Source organism: Gorilla gorilla, chromosome 11 (genome assembly GCF_029281585.2).
Source record: "Gorilla gorilla gorilla isolate KB3781 chromosome 11, NHGRI_mGorGor1-v2.1_pri, whole genome shotgun sequence".
Lineage (NCBI taxonomy): Eukaryota > Metazoa > Chordata > Mammalia > Primates > Hominidae > Gorilla > Gorilla gorilla.
In genome coordinates, this window is record NC_073235.2 from 71,478,102 (window position 1) to 71,495,936 (window position 17,835).

General features: G+C 37.1%; 1 protein-coding gene across 1 annotated transcript in view; it reads right to left on the minus strand.

The window, feature by feature from the left end:
- The window catches only part of ABCB11 (ATP binding cassette subfamily B member 11), a 162,560-nt gene that overhangs the window by 59,397 nt on the left and 85,328 nt on the right, over positions 1-17,835 (minus strand). Inside the window, exons 10-13 of the mRNA XM_019022771.4 lie at positions 15,754-15,878; positions 11,049-11,223; positions 4,816-4,929; positions 1,539-1,649 (exon numbers count right to left, since the gene is read on the minus strand). Coding sequence (XP_018878316.3) covers positions 1,539-1,649; positions 4,816-4,929; positions 11,049-11,223; positions 15,754-15,878 — 525 coding nt within the window. The remainder of the gene's footprint in view (positions 1-1,538; positions 1,650-4,815; positions 4,930-11,048; positions 11,224-15,753; positions 15,879-17,835) is intronic.

Here is a 17,835-nt window from a genome sequence, read left to right on the forward strand (position 1 = left end):
TGTGGCACACAGAGGGTTAAAAACATACTCGTACTATGAATAAATACATATAGGTTTAAGTAAGAAGATTTTATTTCACTATTAACAGTAATGGCAAAAACCGCAATTACTTTCCAGCAACGTAGTATAAGTTTTGGCTATTCATTCAAAAATATTTACTGAGTGTGTATTACTTTGTAATTCATAGCTTACAAAGCACCTTTACATATGTTATAACATTTGATGTTTAGGTACATATGTAATAGATAATAAAAATATACTTTAAGTATGTAATCAGAATATATATTTACTTATGTTTTATATATTTATGTATATAATGAAGGTAAATAGAGATATACACTTATATTTGTACATTTGTTATATATATTTATAGATATATTTATATTTACCTACATACTGATAATGTAGGTATGTATATATAGATATAAAATATAGATAAATATATGAATATTTAAATATTTATATATTTATCTATAAATATTTAAATATATAGATAAATATATAAATTTTTATATATTTATAGATAAATATATAAATATTTATATATTTTTATATTTAAAATATTTATAGATAAATATATAAATATTTACATATCATATATTTATGTATTATATATTACAAATATTATATTATATAAATATTTACCTGCATTATATATATGTTTACCTTCTCTCTGTATATATTCATATATTCAAAGAGAGAATGATATATATATCATATATATATCACAGATATGTGATATATATATCACATATATATCATATATATCACATATATATATGATAGGTATGTGGTGTCAGAATTAAGTTAGTCTAACAAAATGGGATTTAGTTCTGTGCAGATAACAGAAATATTATTAAGAGAGAGTGGCTAGAGATACTCTGTTGAAAATGAGGAATAAGTCTAATTTCAAAGCCAATTTATTCAGGGGTAGTAGATCCTAATTTTCTTGTAGAGTAAATTGCCTGTAAAGATAATTTAAAGGCAGGAAATAACTTTTTTCACCATGTGCCCTGAACAAGACACGTGAGCATAATATCGCAAGGATACCTTCCTATAAGGGCTGATGCAGTGACCTAGTAAATTTACAGATGGGAAGTAAAAACCTACATAATGGCAGCTTTCCTTTGCCACTTCATACCCTATACTCAGTGTCTTCCACTTTCTGCAGTCTCTGCGAAGGTTGGGAAGAACCTGTGCTTCTTGATTGTTCTAATTGCCTTGTCATTTATCTAGCACTTGCATGGGAAGACAGGACCTGCCACCCATTTCAACAGAGCGTCATACAGTTCATTTAGCCTGAATGTACTGCCAGACTGTGTCCCAACCAGGGGATTTGCACATTATGGTTATCACAAAGGAATGTGGTCTGTTGCCTGAGATAAGCCAACACCCGAGGATACTTTCAGAGAAAGACACCTCCATTCCCTATTCCTGGAAACAGAGTCAGGCCTCAGAAAATGAGCAATTTGTGGTTATGCAAATAAATCATCGAAGAAGAAAACATTTACTATTCTGGGGAAAAGACCAGCACTCACCTTCACCTCTGGTCTGGAAGGATAGTGGAAGGTCACATTATGGAATTCAATTTCACCCTTGATTCGATCCAACTTGTAACCATCTTCTGACATGCAGTCAATGATGGGTTTCTGGAGTGAAATACGAAAGGGACACAGCGTAAACTCAAACTAAGATGCACAACTCAATTCAAATTGTAAATTCAAATAAACATCTTTGGCGTATCTCTGCAATGTTTTATCTGGTTGTTGCTCTGTTTTATGAGTAAATTCAAATGAAGATGTATACATTTATTGTGCCTCTTAGTTTGCATGTATCTTAATTTGAATTTACTTAGAACAGCAACCAGATAAAACATTGCAGAGATACGCCAAAGATGTTTACTCATTAAACGTTTATTAATAATAGTGAGAATAATCACTACTTCTTGAGATATTACTGAGATATTATATATTAACATAATACATATTTAATTTATTTAATTGCTATTATTTATCGTGTTATTACTGAGATATTATATAATATGTGCAATTATATCATAATACATATATAATACATAATATATTGTATTAATATTATAAATGTATAATATATGTTAACAATATTATTATATATTATATATTACTATATTACTAAGATAATATAGGAGACAATGTACTAGGTGTTTTTATACTTTTATTTACATAATTGTCACCGTCACCAAACTAGACTTGTGATATGCCCATTTTCAGTTGAAGAAGTGGAGGAATTGCAGAAAGATTAAGTTTCTAAGACCAGGCAACTAGTCAACCAATCGGGGGTCCGAGGGTATTCTTTTGAGTATCCCTGGTAGATGATGATTAAAACTGAGTGTTCCTAAATGATGTGTTCAAATGCTACCACCTTTCAATTGTTGTCCTGAATTTCACCTCTTTTGCTAGCAACAAGCCCAATCTAGAATTTAAGCACTCTGGTTAATCAGAGAAAAGTGAGGGCCTCTTTCTGCTACCACAACACTCCAGCATCATCTTCTTCCCTTGTCCATAACTAGTGATGGAAATTCATCACTGTATTAGTCCATTTTCACACCGCTATAAAGAATACCTGAGACTGGGTAATTTAGAAAGAAAAGAGTTTTAATTGATTCATAGTTCCAAATGGCTGGGGAGGCCTCAGGAAACTTACAACCATGGCTGAAGGCAAAGGGGAAGCAAAGCATGTCTTACATGGTGGCAGGAGAGAGCGCATAGAGGAAACTGCCACTTTAAAACCGTCAGATCTCATGAGAACTCCCTCACTATCACAAGAACAGCATGGCGGAAAATGCTCCTATGATCCAATGACTTCCCACCAGGTCTGTCCCTCGACACATGGGGATTACAGTTCAAGATAAGATTTGGGTGGGGACATAAAGCCAAACCATATCAATCACTTTAGCTCTATTGAGGAGTATAATGTAATCTACCTCCTTATTGGGTTGCTAATAAAAGTAAGAAATAATTTTCAAATGCCTTAATTTTTTAGTTTCAGGGCACTTTTAGAGTCATCATCTTATTTGAGCATATAACAATCTTAAGAAAGAGGTAGAATTTGAATAAATCGACTTTTTTTTTTTTTTTTTTCAGAGACAGGGTTTCACTCTGTCACCCAGGCCAGAGTGCAGTAGTGTGATCATAGCTCACTGCATCTTCAAACTCCTGGGCTTAGGCCATCCTCCCGTATCAACCTCCTGACTAGCTGGGACTATAGGCATGTGCCACCACACCCGGCTACTTTTTAAATTTTTTGTAGAGACAGGGTTGCCCAGGCTTGTCTCAAACTCCTGGGCTCAAGCTATCCTCCCGACTTGGCCTCCCAAAGTGCTGGGATTACAGGTGTGAGCCACCATGCCTGGCCATCGATGAACATTTTTATGTGGTTTTCAACAATCTCTCTGTACTCCAATATATGAAACCCCAAATTATAAAACAGATAAAGCAATGAGTCACTTCCTTAGTAGGTTACAACTTCACTGTTTGGCGAAAGAGTATCAAACAGCGGACAGTGAACCAAACAGGTTCAGGGAACCCACAAATCACCTCTGGATTTCCAGGGCTTGCTTTGGACTCAGCTCAGGGCATTTTTTTTTTAAAGAGAAAGAACAACAGATTGCCAACTTCCCCTTCTGTTCTTGGTTTTCTGTTTGTTTGTTTTTTGAGACACCTTCTCACTCTGTTGCCCAGGCTGGAGTGCAGTGGCGCAATCATGGCTCACTGCAGCCTCGGCCACCCTGGGCTCAGGTGATCCTCCCACCTCAGCCTCTTGAATAGCTGGGACTACAGGCACATGCCATCTTGACTGGCTAATTTTTGTGTTCTTAGTAGAGACAGGTTTTCACCATGTTTCCCAGGCTGGTCTTGAACTCCTGGGCTCAGGCGACACGCCCACCTTGGCCTCCCAAAGTACTGGGATTACAGGCAAGAGCCACCATGCCTGGCCTGTTCTTGGATTTTGACTCCCTAGCTTGGCCTCCAGTGTGCTTCCATAGACTAACCAGTAAAATCCCTTTTTGCCATATTTAGAAGATAAGTGAATTTTATGGACATGGTCTTGAAGTCCTGCATAGTAGGCCCTTCCCATGCCTCCAGCCTCTGCCCCTTGTTCACTCTATTCAGTTGCACTGGGCTTGTTTCAGCTTCTTTAAATCAGCAGCCTTTTCCAACCTGGGGGCCTCTCTTCCATGAATGCCCTCCCTGCTCTTACTTCCCATGCCCCACCCCCTCCAATCCCCATTTGTATGGCTGACTCTTCTTCAGTTCTCCACTCAAATGCTACCTCCTCAGAGATACTGTCACCACCACCCAATTTAAAGACTCCTTCTCCCACCCCAGTCGCTGTCCCATTGCCCTATTTTATTTCCTTTATTTACTTACCACTCTCTGCTATTGTCTTATCTTTGAATGTGCATACTTCTTTACTGCCTGTCCTCTCCCAGCATGAGTAAAGAACAGGGGTCTTACTTGTTCTAGTTCCCTGTTGCATTCACTCCCTTGAGGCAGGAGAATCGCTCGAACCTGGGAGGAGGGGGTTGCAGTGAGCCGAGATTGTGCCACTGCACTCCAGCCTGGGCAACAAGAGCGAAACTCCATCTCAAAAAAAAAAAAAAAAAAAAAAGAATTGGCACCAGCACATGATAGCATTGAATAAGTGTTGCTGAATTAAGGGCCTTGTGATAGCTTCTTATATTTTTAACTTTAAGGTAAATTCTTCAGGAGTTCATTCTGTGCCCCACCCCCAGCCCCCACCTGTTAATGGCCTTTACTTTTGGCTTATACATACCCTGTCTATTGTCTCAAAAATGCTGGTGGCTGCTGCACGTCCAGTTGCAAAGGCTTCCAAACAAGGAGAGGCATTGCCAAGATTTAAAGCTCCTACTATGACACTGAGGAAAATCTGAAATGAAAAGAGAGAGATTTTTCATGTGTTTTTGTTAATGTGTAAATAGTAATTACTATCATTTGGGTCTTCCATGTTAACTCAGAGAGTTATCAGAAATTCTCTTCTGCTGGTTCAAAAGCTAGCTCTTTGGCTGTTTGGAAATACCCAAAATAATTTTTGTTCTGTAAAGCATCTCCAATTTTTCCACTGTTATGATTTAAAAGACCACTTTATTTTTTCCTGAATATTACTCTTCTACAAAGTAGAACTGTTTTGAAATGAGTAAGAAGTCTAAGCAAGGTAGCTTGTAGACCCAAAGTGGACTTGAATAGTGATTTGATAATTGAATTCATTATATAATCAGCCTTATAGTGATTTTCTGGTTAAAGGTTGCCAAAAACAATACAGACACTAAGATCAGCCTGACTATTCTAGAGGCTGGTACATGCAAAACCAACCTGCTACTGTTGTTACCGCTATATTAATGCTACTATTATAGTAGTCACTGGGCTAACTACTGCAACTACTATGAATAACAGTAATAATAACAATAATAACAGGTATGTTTCTAAGTGTTTTATCTGTATTATTTCATTTTATCCTTACAACAGAAGAGTGAACAGACAGGTATGGGGGCTCCCAATTTGCACTAGGTTACAACATGTCATAAGTAGTAGAGCAGAATTTGAATCCAGGCTTTTGACTGCCATTCTACCTAGCTCCCAGACTCACCTGTTGCTGGCTATATGCAGGTGGAGTGGTCAGGTTCCTGTGCAGACTTGGGGCAGCTGTTCTTTGACTCACCAATGCAGTCATCTCATTACCTTAGGGGAAGGCTACCTGATCATGCCCAGATGTTCCTACCAAATAGCACTCTGTTTTTATTATCAGCACTGTTTATAAAGGTGAGGAAGAGACAATGAGGCAAATCCTCAAGTTGGCCTCCAGAAGGAATACCAGTCTCCTCCTCTCTACCCTGTCAACCAAAGAATGGTCCTACTCTTGTGACTCGCATAGAGGATGTTTCATTGGCCACAGTCTATTGCCAAGCCAAAGAGTGGCCCTGCATGAATGTAATCTTTTTCAGGTGATCAAATGATCCTGGTCTGTGATGGTTTCTATAGGCCAGACCCTTCCCATTTGTTGTATCACATTGAGACAAATTGCCCGAGTCTCTCCTGCTTCTCTTTCTTCCTTGTGGCTGGAGTGTCTGAACCATGGAAAGTGTCAGAGCCTCTCAGCCATGTCTCTCCCTCTTCAGTAACCTCTTCATTCCACACATTAGGATGATTAACAGGGCCAGGGCTGCCCTACATGGGTGGTGGGTTAGTCCACTCACGCTTTCTCCCTAGAATCCCAGCCTATGCATAGGGACAAAAATTATCTCTTCATTTCCTTGTCCTCAATTATGGCAGGTGGTTCCTCCCATAGGCAGATTATGTAATCTTTCAAGCCCCCATTTCTTCATCTGCAACACAGGGATAATGATAGCATATATTTCATAGGATTATTACAGGATCAAATGAGATAATGTGTGTAAAGATGATTAATCCAGTGCTAGTCACTTCAATGGTAGTAATGATGTTGGTGATGATGATGCTGACAGTGAAGAAAGTATTGAGGTCCCACACTTAGGAGGTGGTAAAGGAAGCAGATAGAACCCGTCTTATGGTCCAATTTAGTTTAAGACCACACGCATCAGAGGTCTTCCTGCCTCAGCAAAGCAACCTTCCATTTGCCCTAGATCCGGGGCCAGCAAACATTTTCTGAAAAAGGGCCAAATAAATATTTTAGGCTTTTCAGGCCATATGGGCTCTGAAGTAATTACTCAGTTCTGCCACGTAGTATAAAAGCAGCCATAGACATATGTAAATAAGTGACTGTGGCTCTGTCCCAGTAAAATGTTATTTATAAAAACAGGCAGTGAGCTGGATTTGGCCTGTCGACCATAGTTTGCTGACTCCTGGCTGACTGGAGGCCTAAATTGAAGTTTGGGGTCCAGCTCTTTGAACGACTCTCTGGATGGGGAGGAGTGAGTGAGACAGGACAAAAGCACATTCCCAAATCATCACAGTAGCTAGCAACATCCCAATAAGCCATCACTTGTCACTCAACATCATATTCTTTAGCCCTGTGAACAGCAGAAGTAGTGTAGACAGAGAGATGGGAAGTGAGACTGCTGTGGAACAATTAAGCTATGGGTGTGCTGGAGAAAAAGGGGTCCGTGGCCCCTGGGAAGACAGAGTCAGAGGCAGGAAAACAGTGGTTAATAGGTAGGCCTCAAAGTCAGGGAGACCTGAGTTCAAATCCCTCTCAATATTTCTTGACTTCATGGCTTCAATTTCATTTTTAAGTGGTAGTATAATGACACCAATTACGGAATGAGATTGAGAGCATTACATGCAGTAATTTTATTACATAATACGTCACTCAGTGCTTGACACTTTGTATATACTGAATGAATGTCACACTCCACTATGTGATTATTTTTATTAATGAATTCTGAAACTCAAGAAGGTCATGAAAGAACAACCTTCTGCACCATTCAGGTCCCCTTCATCTTTCCCTACCAGACCACAGAGTGCATTTTTTCTCTGTGCACAAGTGATACTAATTACAGTCACTTATGTGAACTACTTACCATTTATGCCCAATTACCATGCAGCCAGTAACGATTTTGTGTATCACAAAACGTACTGGATTAACCAAACCGTTAATTAGTTTTGTGGATTAAAACACTCAACTCAGCCCATGCACACTCAGCCTTCATAGTTTGCTGCTCAGAAGTTTGGCCAAGACCTGAGAGAGAGAGAGAGTGAGAGAGAGAGAGAGAGAGAGAGAAGAGAGAGAGAGAGAGCAAGGAATATAGTGTTAAAGGATGCATTTCATCTTCCCAAAGGAAATTTTCTCTTAAGATATAAGCAGAGGCTTACAGAAAGACGTTGGGAGTAACAGGTTAATAATCAGTTGATTAAAATGTTAGAGACCAGCAAGGACTCAAGAAATATTGGTTGAAAGAATAAATTATTTACAAAAGTAGAGTAGCTCACTGTACAATGGGCAGGAAATTTAAAGATGAGAAACATAAAATTGGATTCCTACTACAGAGAGTTACCAAAGGGATTTTTATTCAAGTGCTTCCAGTTGGAATTGTGTATTATTTGATTTTCAATTTACCAATTCACTTTTCCCTCTGAACCATTATTATTGTATACCTCTATCCTCTCCTTGTAGGCATGGAACAAAAGGAAAAATAAGTTTTCTCAATGCTTGTCTTCTTGCATAGCAAGTATGTATAAGCAGCTAGGACTAAAGCCAACTACTGATATCCCTATTTTGGTAAATGTCAAAGTTCTTAGGAGGAATTGGATCAATAAAGACAAGGGACTATAGTTAAAATCTGGACCTGCAATACTTCAGTGGCTTTTCCAATCTGTAAAAACTGTATCTAAGTTGTTAAGAAGTGGTTAAATTATAAAATTGGTAACACTTCCCATCCATACTATCTCTTTAAAGTTTACAAAACACGTTAACCTGTATTATCATATTTATTTTCTTTAACAAAGTTCAAAAGATGTCAGCTGTTCATGCTGCAAAGATAAACTGAATCGAAAAAGTTGTTCTTTGTGTATTATCATGTTCTTAATGAAATAAAGTCCGTGGTTTGGAATGATTATGGTTTGACCTCTGATAATCACTTCCATTTGCAAATCAAAATCCTACTCAATTTTCCCTGGCAATGTATTTATCTTAAAGCAGTAGATTTTGAATTTTAAGCTTTCAGCTAGCAAATTTCTGGTATACAAGGTTTTGATATTTTTCATTGTTTGCTCTACCCAGAATCTGGAGCTAAAAAATTTTACTTAAGAATTTGATATAAAACTACTCCCTATTTACTTGCAGGGCAAATGAAACAAATATTTCATTTGTTCTTTCCCTGACCTCATAGATTTTACTGTCTGAGGGTAGAAACGGGTGGGCACAAGTCTAAATAAATGCAGATATTCAATGTCACAAAAGTGCTTTGAAAAAAAAGTACAGCAGATCACAAAAGAGAATAAAAAATGGGTGAGTGTAAAAGGCCTGACTGGGAAAGTGGCATTTAGCTGAGAATTCAAACAATGATCAGAGTCCAACTGCAACAAGAGAGAGCCATAAGCTAAGGAGGAAAGGCCTTGGGAGAGGGAGCAGGATAAGAAGCCTTCCTGGACCCCAGCCACACCTGGTTATCCTGCTATTCACTGTCAAGGTTCTCTGTCCTCTAATAGCATGTCTCTATTTGCCTGTATTCATTTACATGGTTACTTATTTATTGCTTGTCTTCTCCATTAAACTGTAAATCCCATCAAGGCAAACAAAAACAAAAACAAAAACAAAACCACATTTCTGTTGCTCACTGTTGAATCCCCTGCATTTTCTAAGTGTGGCACACAGTAGATGCTGAATAATTACTTATTGAATGAATAACTGTAAAGACAATGAAAATTAAAGGCATTAGCTACTTTAGCACAAGTGAGCAATAAAGTACATTTGTAGCACCTGTTCAGTTAAGGATGTTATTGACCTGGCATTTTAGTAACTCATTATGTTTCACAAGTACATTTATTAGTATATATCTTGGACTATCATAAAGCTCAGTTATACGAGCTGTTAATTTTTAGCTGAGAGATCACTGAGTTTCCATTTTCATGGCATATTTTCTTTTGGACTCAGTCAGAAAATCATTATTTCATAGCTATAAAGTGTTCAGTTAATTTGAAATTATTAAATTGCTGGTCTCATCAATTCAAATGTTTAGCATCCCTTTACTATAAAATATATAAGTATTATTTGTTTCTCTATAAAATTTCTAGAAGATAACATTGGAAAAGCCCTTCTAGACTTTGGCCTAGGCAAAGATTTCATGACCAAGAACCCAAAAGCAAATGCAATAAAAACAAAGATAAATAGGTGAGACTTAATTAAACTAAAGAGCTTTTTCACAGCATAAAGAACAGTCAACGAGTAAACAGACAACCCACAGGATGGGAGAAAATCTCCACAATCTACACATCTGACAAAGGACTAATATCCGGAATCTACAATAAACTCAAAAAGTGAGCTAAGGACATGAATAGACAATTCTCAGAAGAAGATACACAAATGGCCAACAAACATATGAAAAAAATGCTCAACATCACTAATGATCAGGGAAATACAAATCAAAACCACAATGTGATACCACCTTAATCTTGCAAGAATGGCTATAATAAAAAAATCAAAACATAATAGATGTTGGCATGGATGTAGTGAAAAGGAACACTTCTACACTGTTGGTGGGAATGTAAACTAGTACAACAACTGTGGAAAACAGTATGGAAATTCCTTAAAGAACTGAACATAGAACTACCATTTGATCCAGCAATCCCACTACTGGGTATCTACCCAGAGGAAAAGAAGTCATTATACAAAAGAGATACTTGCACACCCATGTTTATAGCAGCACAATTTACAATTGCAAAACTGTGGAACTAGCCCAAATGCCCATCAATCAACAAGTGGATGAAGAAACTGTGATATATATATATATAACATATATGTATATATATACACAGATATATATAATTACATATATATATGACAGAATACTACTCAGCAATAAAAGGAATGAATTAATGGCATTCACAGCAACCTGGATGGGACTGGAGACTGTTATTCTAAGTAAAGTAACTCAGGAATGGAAAACCAAATACTGCATGTTCTCACTCATAAGTGGGAGCTAAGCTATGAGGATGCAAAGGCATAAGAATGATACAATGGACTTTGGGGACTCAGCGGAAAAGGGTACGAAGGCAGTGAAGGATAAAAGACCACAGCTTGGGTTCAGTGTATACTGCTTGGGCGATGGGTGCACCAAAATCTCACAAATCACCACTAAAGGACTTACTCATGTAACCAGATACCACCCGTTTCCCAAAAAATTTATGGAAATAAAAAAAAATTTAAGGTATTACTTGCTTCCACAGACAGACTCCATAAAATCATTGATGCTTTTTTCCTGAAGACACCAAAGTAATCAACAAAACATCTAATCCATGGACTTTTCTGAGATACCAGAAGGAAATGCTATGTCTCGGTCAATAAGTCCAAGGTACCTGGACGAGGGTTCCTGGTGTATATTCTCCTTCATCCAGGACAAGTGTGGAGCCGTACCAGAAGGCCAGTGCATAGCACAAAAAGATGAGACACCACACGAATCCAGTAAAGAATCCCATCACTATCCCTTTTCTAATTCCCCAACGCTGGGCAAACACAAGATTTTTCTCATACCTGTGAAGAGAAAACGTTTGAGTCAATTTCAGCAGAAACAGCTCAAGTTATAATGTTTAAAACAGGCCATGATGCAGTGGTTTTACAAAACGATCATAAAATCATCCCAAACACAGAGCAGCTTCAGGGAGAAAAATCTCCAATAACCTTTGTGTAGTTTTTTAAAGTTTGTTTTAACCTGACAATGAAACGTGTTGAAAGGGCGATACTTAACAAAGCTGCCTGATTGCTGCTTGGATTGCATAGTGAGGTAAGCTTGGCCCCAAGAGAAAAGAATTTTCAACATAAATATATGAATAAGAGAGATCTAGTATTGTGTTTGAAGTGTTTCCTTGAGTCACATGACATGTCCTTATCAGAAAATAATGCAACTGTCTCCAAATAAGTAGACCAGACAATTTTGTTTCCAGCTCCCCAGGCTTGGAACTAGTGTTTGCACCAACTCATCTGTAACTCACCCATCTGCCCTGTGGCTGAGATGCTGTGTTGTGACGTACTGGTCAGCTTCACAGCCGTGAGACATGGATAACTGAAACTGTGTGGAAGTCCAATGCAAGGAATAGGTTTCAGTAATTCCATGATCTAGCCATTAACAATGGGCTTTGTCTCATATATAGCTCAGGCATTCTGAAACTGCCTTCCTACATCTCAAGAATTGAATTCATGGAGAACTTTTAACCTTTTGCAGGACACAAACTGAAGGTCTATCCTATGTTTGCTACCATTTTTAAAACACTACACTGTCTCTTTTATTGACAATAAAAGATAGTGTCTTTCATGGTGGAAGAAATATGCTACTGAAATTTTTTACGAGAAATAAGGAACCTCACTCCACAAACCAAAAGAAGTGGGGAAAAGAGGATAGTAAGAGGTTGTAAATCCTATTCTCTTTTTTACTTGATGGATTTGGTAGCAACTGAGAATAACACCATCTTACCAAATCCACAACACATAAAGTAAGATTTGCTATTCAGTTGGTAGCTATTTTATAAAAATCAAAGCATGGCACGTAGTAAGTACTCAATAAATACCAGATAAATTAAAGAATAAACAAAATTACATTTTAGACAACTGTATTATTTTGGCCATTTGGGTTTTTCTTTTCACTGGGAGTTAATCTCTAGAATAATGCTTTATAACTTTTCAACACTAATTTGTTTTTTGAGACAGGGTCTCACTCTGTCATTCAGGCTGGAGTGCAGTAGCATGATCACAGCTTACTGTAACCTCAACCTCCCCAGAATCAGGTGATCCTCCCACCTCAGCCTCCCAAGTAGCTGGGACTACAGGTGTACACCACCATGTCTGGTTAATTTCTGTATTTTTTTGTAGAGATGAGGTTTTGCCATGTTGCCCAGGCTGGTCTCAAACTCCTGGCCTCAAGCAATCCACCTGCCTTGGCCTTCCAAAGTGCTGGGATTACAGGTGTGAGCCACTGTGCCCAGCCTGTTTGACCAAATAGAAATCTTATCAGACTTTATAAAGAACATGTAGCACAGTACCTGAATAAAATGTGTTTAATTAAAAAGGTGTTCAATAAAAATGTGCGAAATAGCATTTTGAATCATTCTGGCATTTCTTTATTATTTTTTAATTGACAAAAGTTACATATATTTATTGTATACAACATGATGGTTTGAAGTATGTATAAACTGTGGAATGGCTAAATCAAGATAATTAACGTGCATTACCTCACATACTTATACTGTGTGTGTGTGTGTGTGTGTGTGTGTGTGATGAGAACACTTAAAAATCTATTCTTAGCAATTTTCATGTATGCAATGCATTGTTATTAACCATGGTCACCATGTTAACAACACATTTCTTGAATTTATAAACTGCCTCTTAAATGTGAATAAGGAAGGGTTTCTTTTAGATCACCATGAACTAAATTAAAACAACTACAATTAGATAATTAATAAGTCATTATTTTTAAAATATCTCAAACTACCCCTGTTTAACTGAAATTTTGAATCCTTTGACCAACGTCTCCCGAGTTCTCGCCTGCCCCCTCCCCCCTCAAAGCCCCTGGTAACCACTGTTCTTCTCTCTGCTTCTGTGAGTTCAACTCTGTCAGTGAGATCATGGGGTATTTTTCTGTGCCTGGCTTATTTCACTTAACATAATGTCCTCCAGGTTCATCATGTTGCAGCAAATAACAGTATTTTCTTCTTTTTAAAGGCTGAATAGTATTCTATTGAATATGGCATGTAAATTTACACACACATTTTCTTCATTCACTTGTCTGTTGATGGGTGCTTAGGTTGATTCCATACCTTGGCTATTGTGAATAATGTTGCAGTGAATATAAGAGTACAGTTATCTCTTGACATAGTGATTTCATTTCCATTGGATATATACCCAGTAGTGGGGATGCTGGATCATATGGTAGTTCTGTTTTCCATTTTTTGATGAATCTCCACACTCTTTGGCTGTACTGATTTACTTTCCCACCAAAAGCGATCCGTGTAACAGGGTTTCATTTTCCCCATATACTTGCCAACACTTGATATCTTTCTTCTTTTTATAATGGCCATTCTTACAGGTATAAGATGATATCTCATTGTGGTTTTGACTTGTGTTTCCTTGATGATTAGTGATGTGTGACATCTTTTCACATACCTGTTGTACGTTTCTTTTTGTATGTTTCTATTTGTATGTTTTCTTTTGAGAAATGTCTATTCAGGTCTTTTGACCACTTTTTAATCAGGTTGTTTTCTTGTCATTGAGTTGTTTGTGTTTCTTATATGTATTGGATATTAACCCCTTATCAGATGTATGGGTTACAAATATTTTCTCTCATTCTATAAATTGCCTCTTCACTCTGTTGATTGCTTCCTTTTTGAAGCTTTTTAGTTTGATGTAATCCCATCTGTCTATTTTTGCTTTTGTTACCTGTCCTTTTGGGGTTGTGTCAAAAAAATCATTGCCTAGACCAATGTCATAGAGCTTCTTCCCTACGCTTTCTTCTAGTAGTTTTTCAGTTTTATATCCTACATTTAAAACTTTAATCCATTTTGAGTTGATATTTGTGTATAGTGTGAGGTAAGGATCAAATTTCATTCTTCTGCATGTGGATATCCAGTTTCCCCAACATCGTTTATTGAAGAGACTGCCCATTCCTCATGGTGTGTTGTTGGTCTCTTTATTGAAAATCAATGGACTATAAATGCATGGACTTCTTTCTGGGCTCTCCATTCTTTTTCACTGGTCTATGTGTCTGTTTCTATGCCAGTACCATGCTGTTTTTATTACTATAGTAATCAAATAATCTAATAATGATCTATTACTTTGTAGTAGATTTTGAGATCAGGTAACGTGATGCCTCCAGCTTTGTTCTTCTTGTTCAGGATTTTTGCTATTCAAGGTCTTTTGTGGTTGCTAAGAAGTGGCAAGAATGGGTATTTTTGTCTTGTTCCTGATCTTAGGGGGAAAAGCTTTCAAATTCTCACCCTTGAGTATGATTTAGCTGTGGGCTTGTCATATGTTACCTTTATTGTATTGAGGTACATTCTTTTTATACCTAATTTGTTGAGAGTTTCTGTCAGGAAAGGGTATTGAATTTTGTTAAATGCTTTTTCAGCATCTATTGAGATAACCATATGGTTTTTGTCTTTCATTCTGTTAATGTGGTATATTACATTTATTGACATGCCTATGTTGAACCATCCTTATATCCTAGGGATAAATCTCACTTGATCATGGTGAATGATTCTTTTAATGTGCTATTCAATTTGGTTTACTAGTATTTTTGTTGAGCATTTTCACGTCCATGTTTATCATGGATATTGGCCTTTGATTTTCTTGTAGTATCCTTTTCTGGCTTTGGTATCAAGGTAATACTGGCCTTGTAAAACGAGTGTGAAGTATTCCCTCCTCTTTAATTTTGTGGAAGAATTTGAGGAGGACTGGTACTAGTTTTTCTTTAAATGTCTGGTAAAATTCAGCAATGAAGCTATCAGGTCCTGGGCTTTTCTTTCATGGGAGACTTTTTATTACTGATTCAATCTCCTTACTCATTATTGGTATGTTCAGATTTATTTCTCTTTATTTCTCCGTGATTCAACCTTGGCAGGTTGTATTTTTCTAGGAATTTATCCATTTCTTCTAGGTCATCCAATTTGTTGGCATTTGTTTTTAGTAATCTCTTATGATCTTCTGTATTTCTGTGGTATCAGTTGTAATGTCTCATGTAGGCTTTTCTTTAATGACAGCAAACAGCATTATAGACTGATATGAGGTATAATATTTATACATACATACCATCAGAGCTTGAAATAAATATCTACCCTGAGTTGGCTTTCTAAAAATTGCCAACTGCAACATCTTTAAAAACATACTGCTAAAGGCTTGGGACTTCTTATAGTGCTTTGACCAACCTAAATTACTCTGCTTAGCTCCCTCTTGAACAAGTACTTCCTCCGGAGGCCACAGACCAAGGTGGGTCTGCCGCTTTGCACAAACTGACAGACTCAGGGTACTGTGCTGATTGATGAAATTAAGGAAAGAATCAGATTCCAATTAACCAACCTTTCAACCTCTCTTTTCTCACCACCAAAAGCAGCCACTGTTCTCATTGATGAAATGACTTCATCAGCCACCACCCCTGCTTTGGCATAGGCCTTCAGCTCATAGTCCGTAAACTTGGACACACTCTAAAAATCAAAAAGAAGAAAAGAAAACGTGAAGTCCAAGAAATTAGGTAAGTCAGTCTGTCATTCAGATTCATTTAACATGTGGCATGGGTTTAATACAATATTAGATTCTCACTGTAACATCATTGACAGGAGGAAGAAATCTGGTCCAAATTTGGTCTATGGTAAGCTTCATCCAGGGTTGTCTGGTTGTTGATATATCAAAATGACCCTACTAAAAGTAAGAACCTCCTCAAAGAATAAGTTCCAAATAGGACATTCTGTAAGACTAAAGTGTTTCAGTCATTATACTAATAAAGTGTTAAGTTAGACCATGTCATAGTTCATTGCTATTAGCCAATGGCCATTGCATAATTTATAGACAAATGCCAGAGACACGTGCAGATATCATGATTGGGTATAATATATGACATATAACATATAAAGTATAGGCATGATGCTGAAAGACGATTTCAGATGATTCCAGAAAAGAAAGTCCATTTTCACTCAGTTGGAGACGCTCAACTATGTAGTTTTGATTTTTACAAAAGGAAATGAAAAGACATCTGTACTTAACAGTAGACACATTACTTTTTCTAAAACTGACTTGGATTGAGTCCTAGTCAAAATGAACCCCCAAAGAAACCCAGGCAGAGATTAATAAATAAGAAGAGGAAAAAACACATATTGTGGAAGATCAACTAGCTCAGAAATATAAAAATATATATAATACCCAGATTAAGGGAGTTTATCTTCCAGTAGTTTTTCCAAACTTTTAGCAGCAAAACTCTTATCAAAATCTTAGATGGAATTCTAAGATGTAAATTAAGTAAGTATTCATAGTAGTTTTTAAAAACAATATATTTATTTCATCAGTGTACATTTTATAAAACATGTGAATTAAACATGTAACAGTAAGGAAAGTGAGGCTTTTTTTTTTTTTTTTAAAGAGACGGGTTCTTGTTCTGTTGCCCAGACTGGAATGCAGTGGCATGATCCTAGCTCACTGCAGCCTCAAACTCCTAGACTCAGGCATTTCACTGGCCTCAGCCTCCTGGGTATCTGAGACTATAGGCACATGTCACCATGCCTGGATATTTAAAAAAATTTTTTTTTTTTTTTTTTTTTTTTGTAGAGATGGGATCTCACTGTGTTACCAAGACTGGAAGCTGTTTTTATTAACATTAAAATTTACATTTGAGCCTAGTGAAGTTGCTTGTATAGTTTGTTGTATAGTTGCTTGTAGAAGTTTGTTGTATAAGGACAAACATACACAGACTTGAAAGCAAGACAAGACATGTGCAGACCTACAACATTCCAAATCAGTGACGGGTTTATGCAAAGCTGGAAATGGGTACTGAGATGACTAGAGAAACTAAGCATTAGAGCTGTTTAAAACCAAGTGAACTGGGCTATGTGTTAACCTCCAACATGTTGAAATGTGGCCTATGATCCACATGAGTGTGTATATTACTTTATCACAGGTTTGAAGAAAGAGATTAGTGTATTCAGAAAAAAATGAAAAAATGTTTGCAAAACCCCTGAAGCTCTTCTGTGGAAGTTGAGGGTTCCCTGGAGTATAGTTGGAAAGTGGTTAGTAGGAAAGACTGCCGTAAAACTTGAATGATATAGTGGATTGAAAAACATATACATCTCTCTTTAGAAATTGATTCTGTGCCCGACACGGCTTAAATGCACAACCTGGATTATTCCCTGAATCATCATAATGTTTTTGGGAGGTATTATCCCTGTTTTAAAGACAAGGAAACTGAGGTTTTCATGGGTTAAATGGATTTTTCCTGAGTCACACAACCTGTTAGTGGTAGAGCCAAGTGGTGACCTAATGAAATGCAGTGAGCTCTTTGCTATTGTCACTTTAAACCATTTTCTATTTTATCTGGGAAATGTTTGAATAATGTAGTCAGTGGACTGTGAGAATATTTTGCTATTGAGCAATAGGAAGTTGGTACCTATTGCT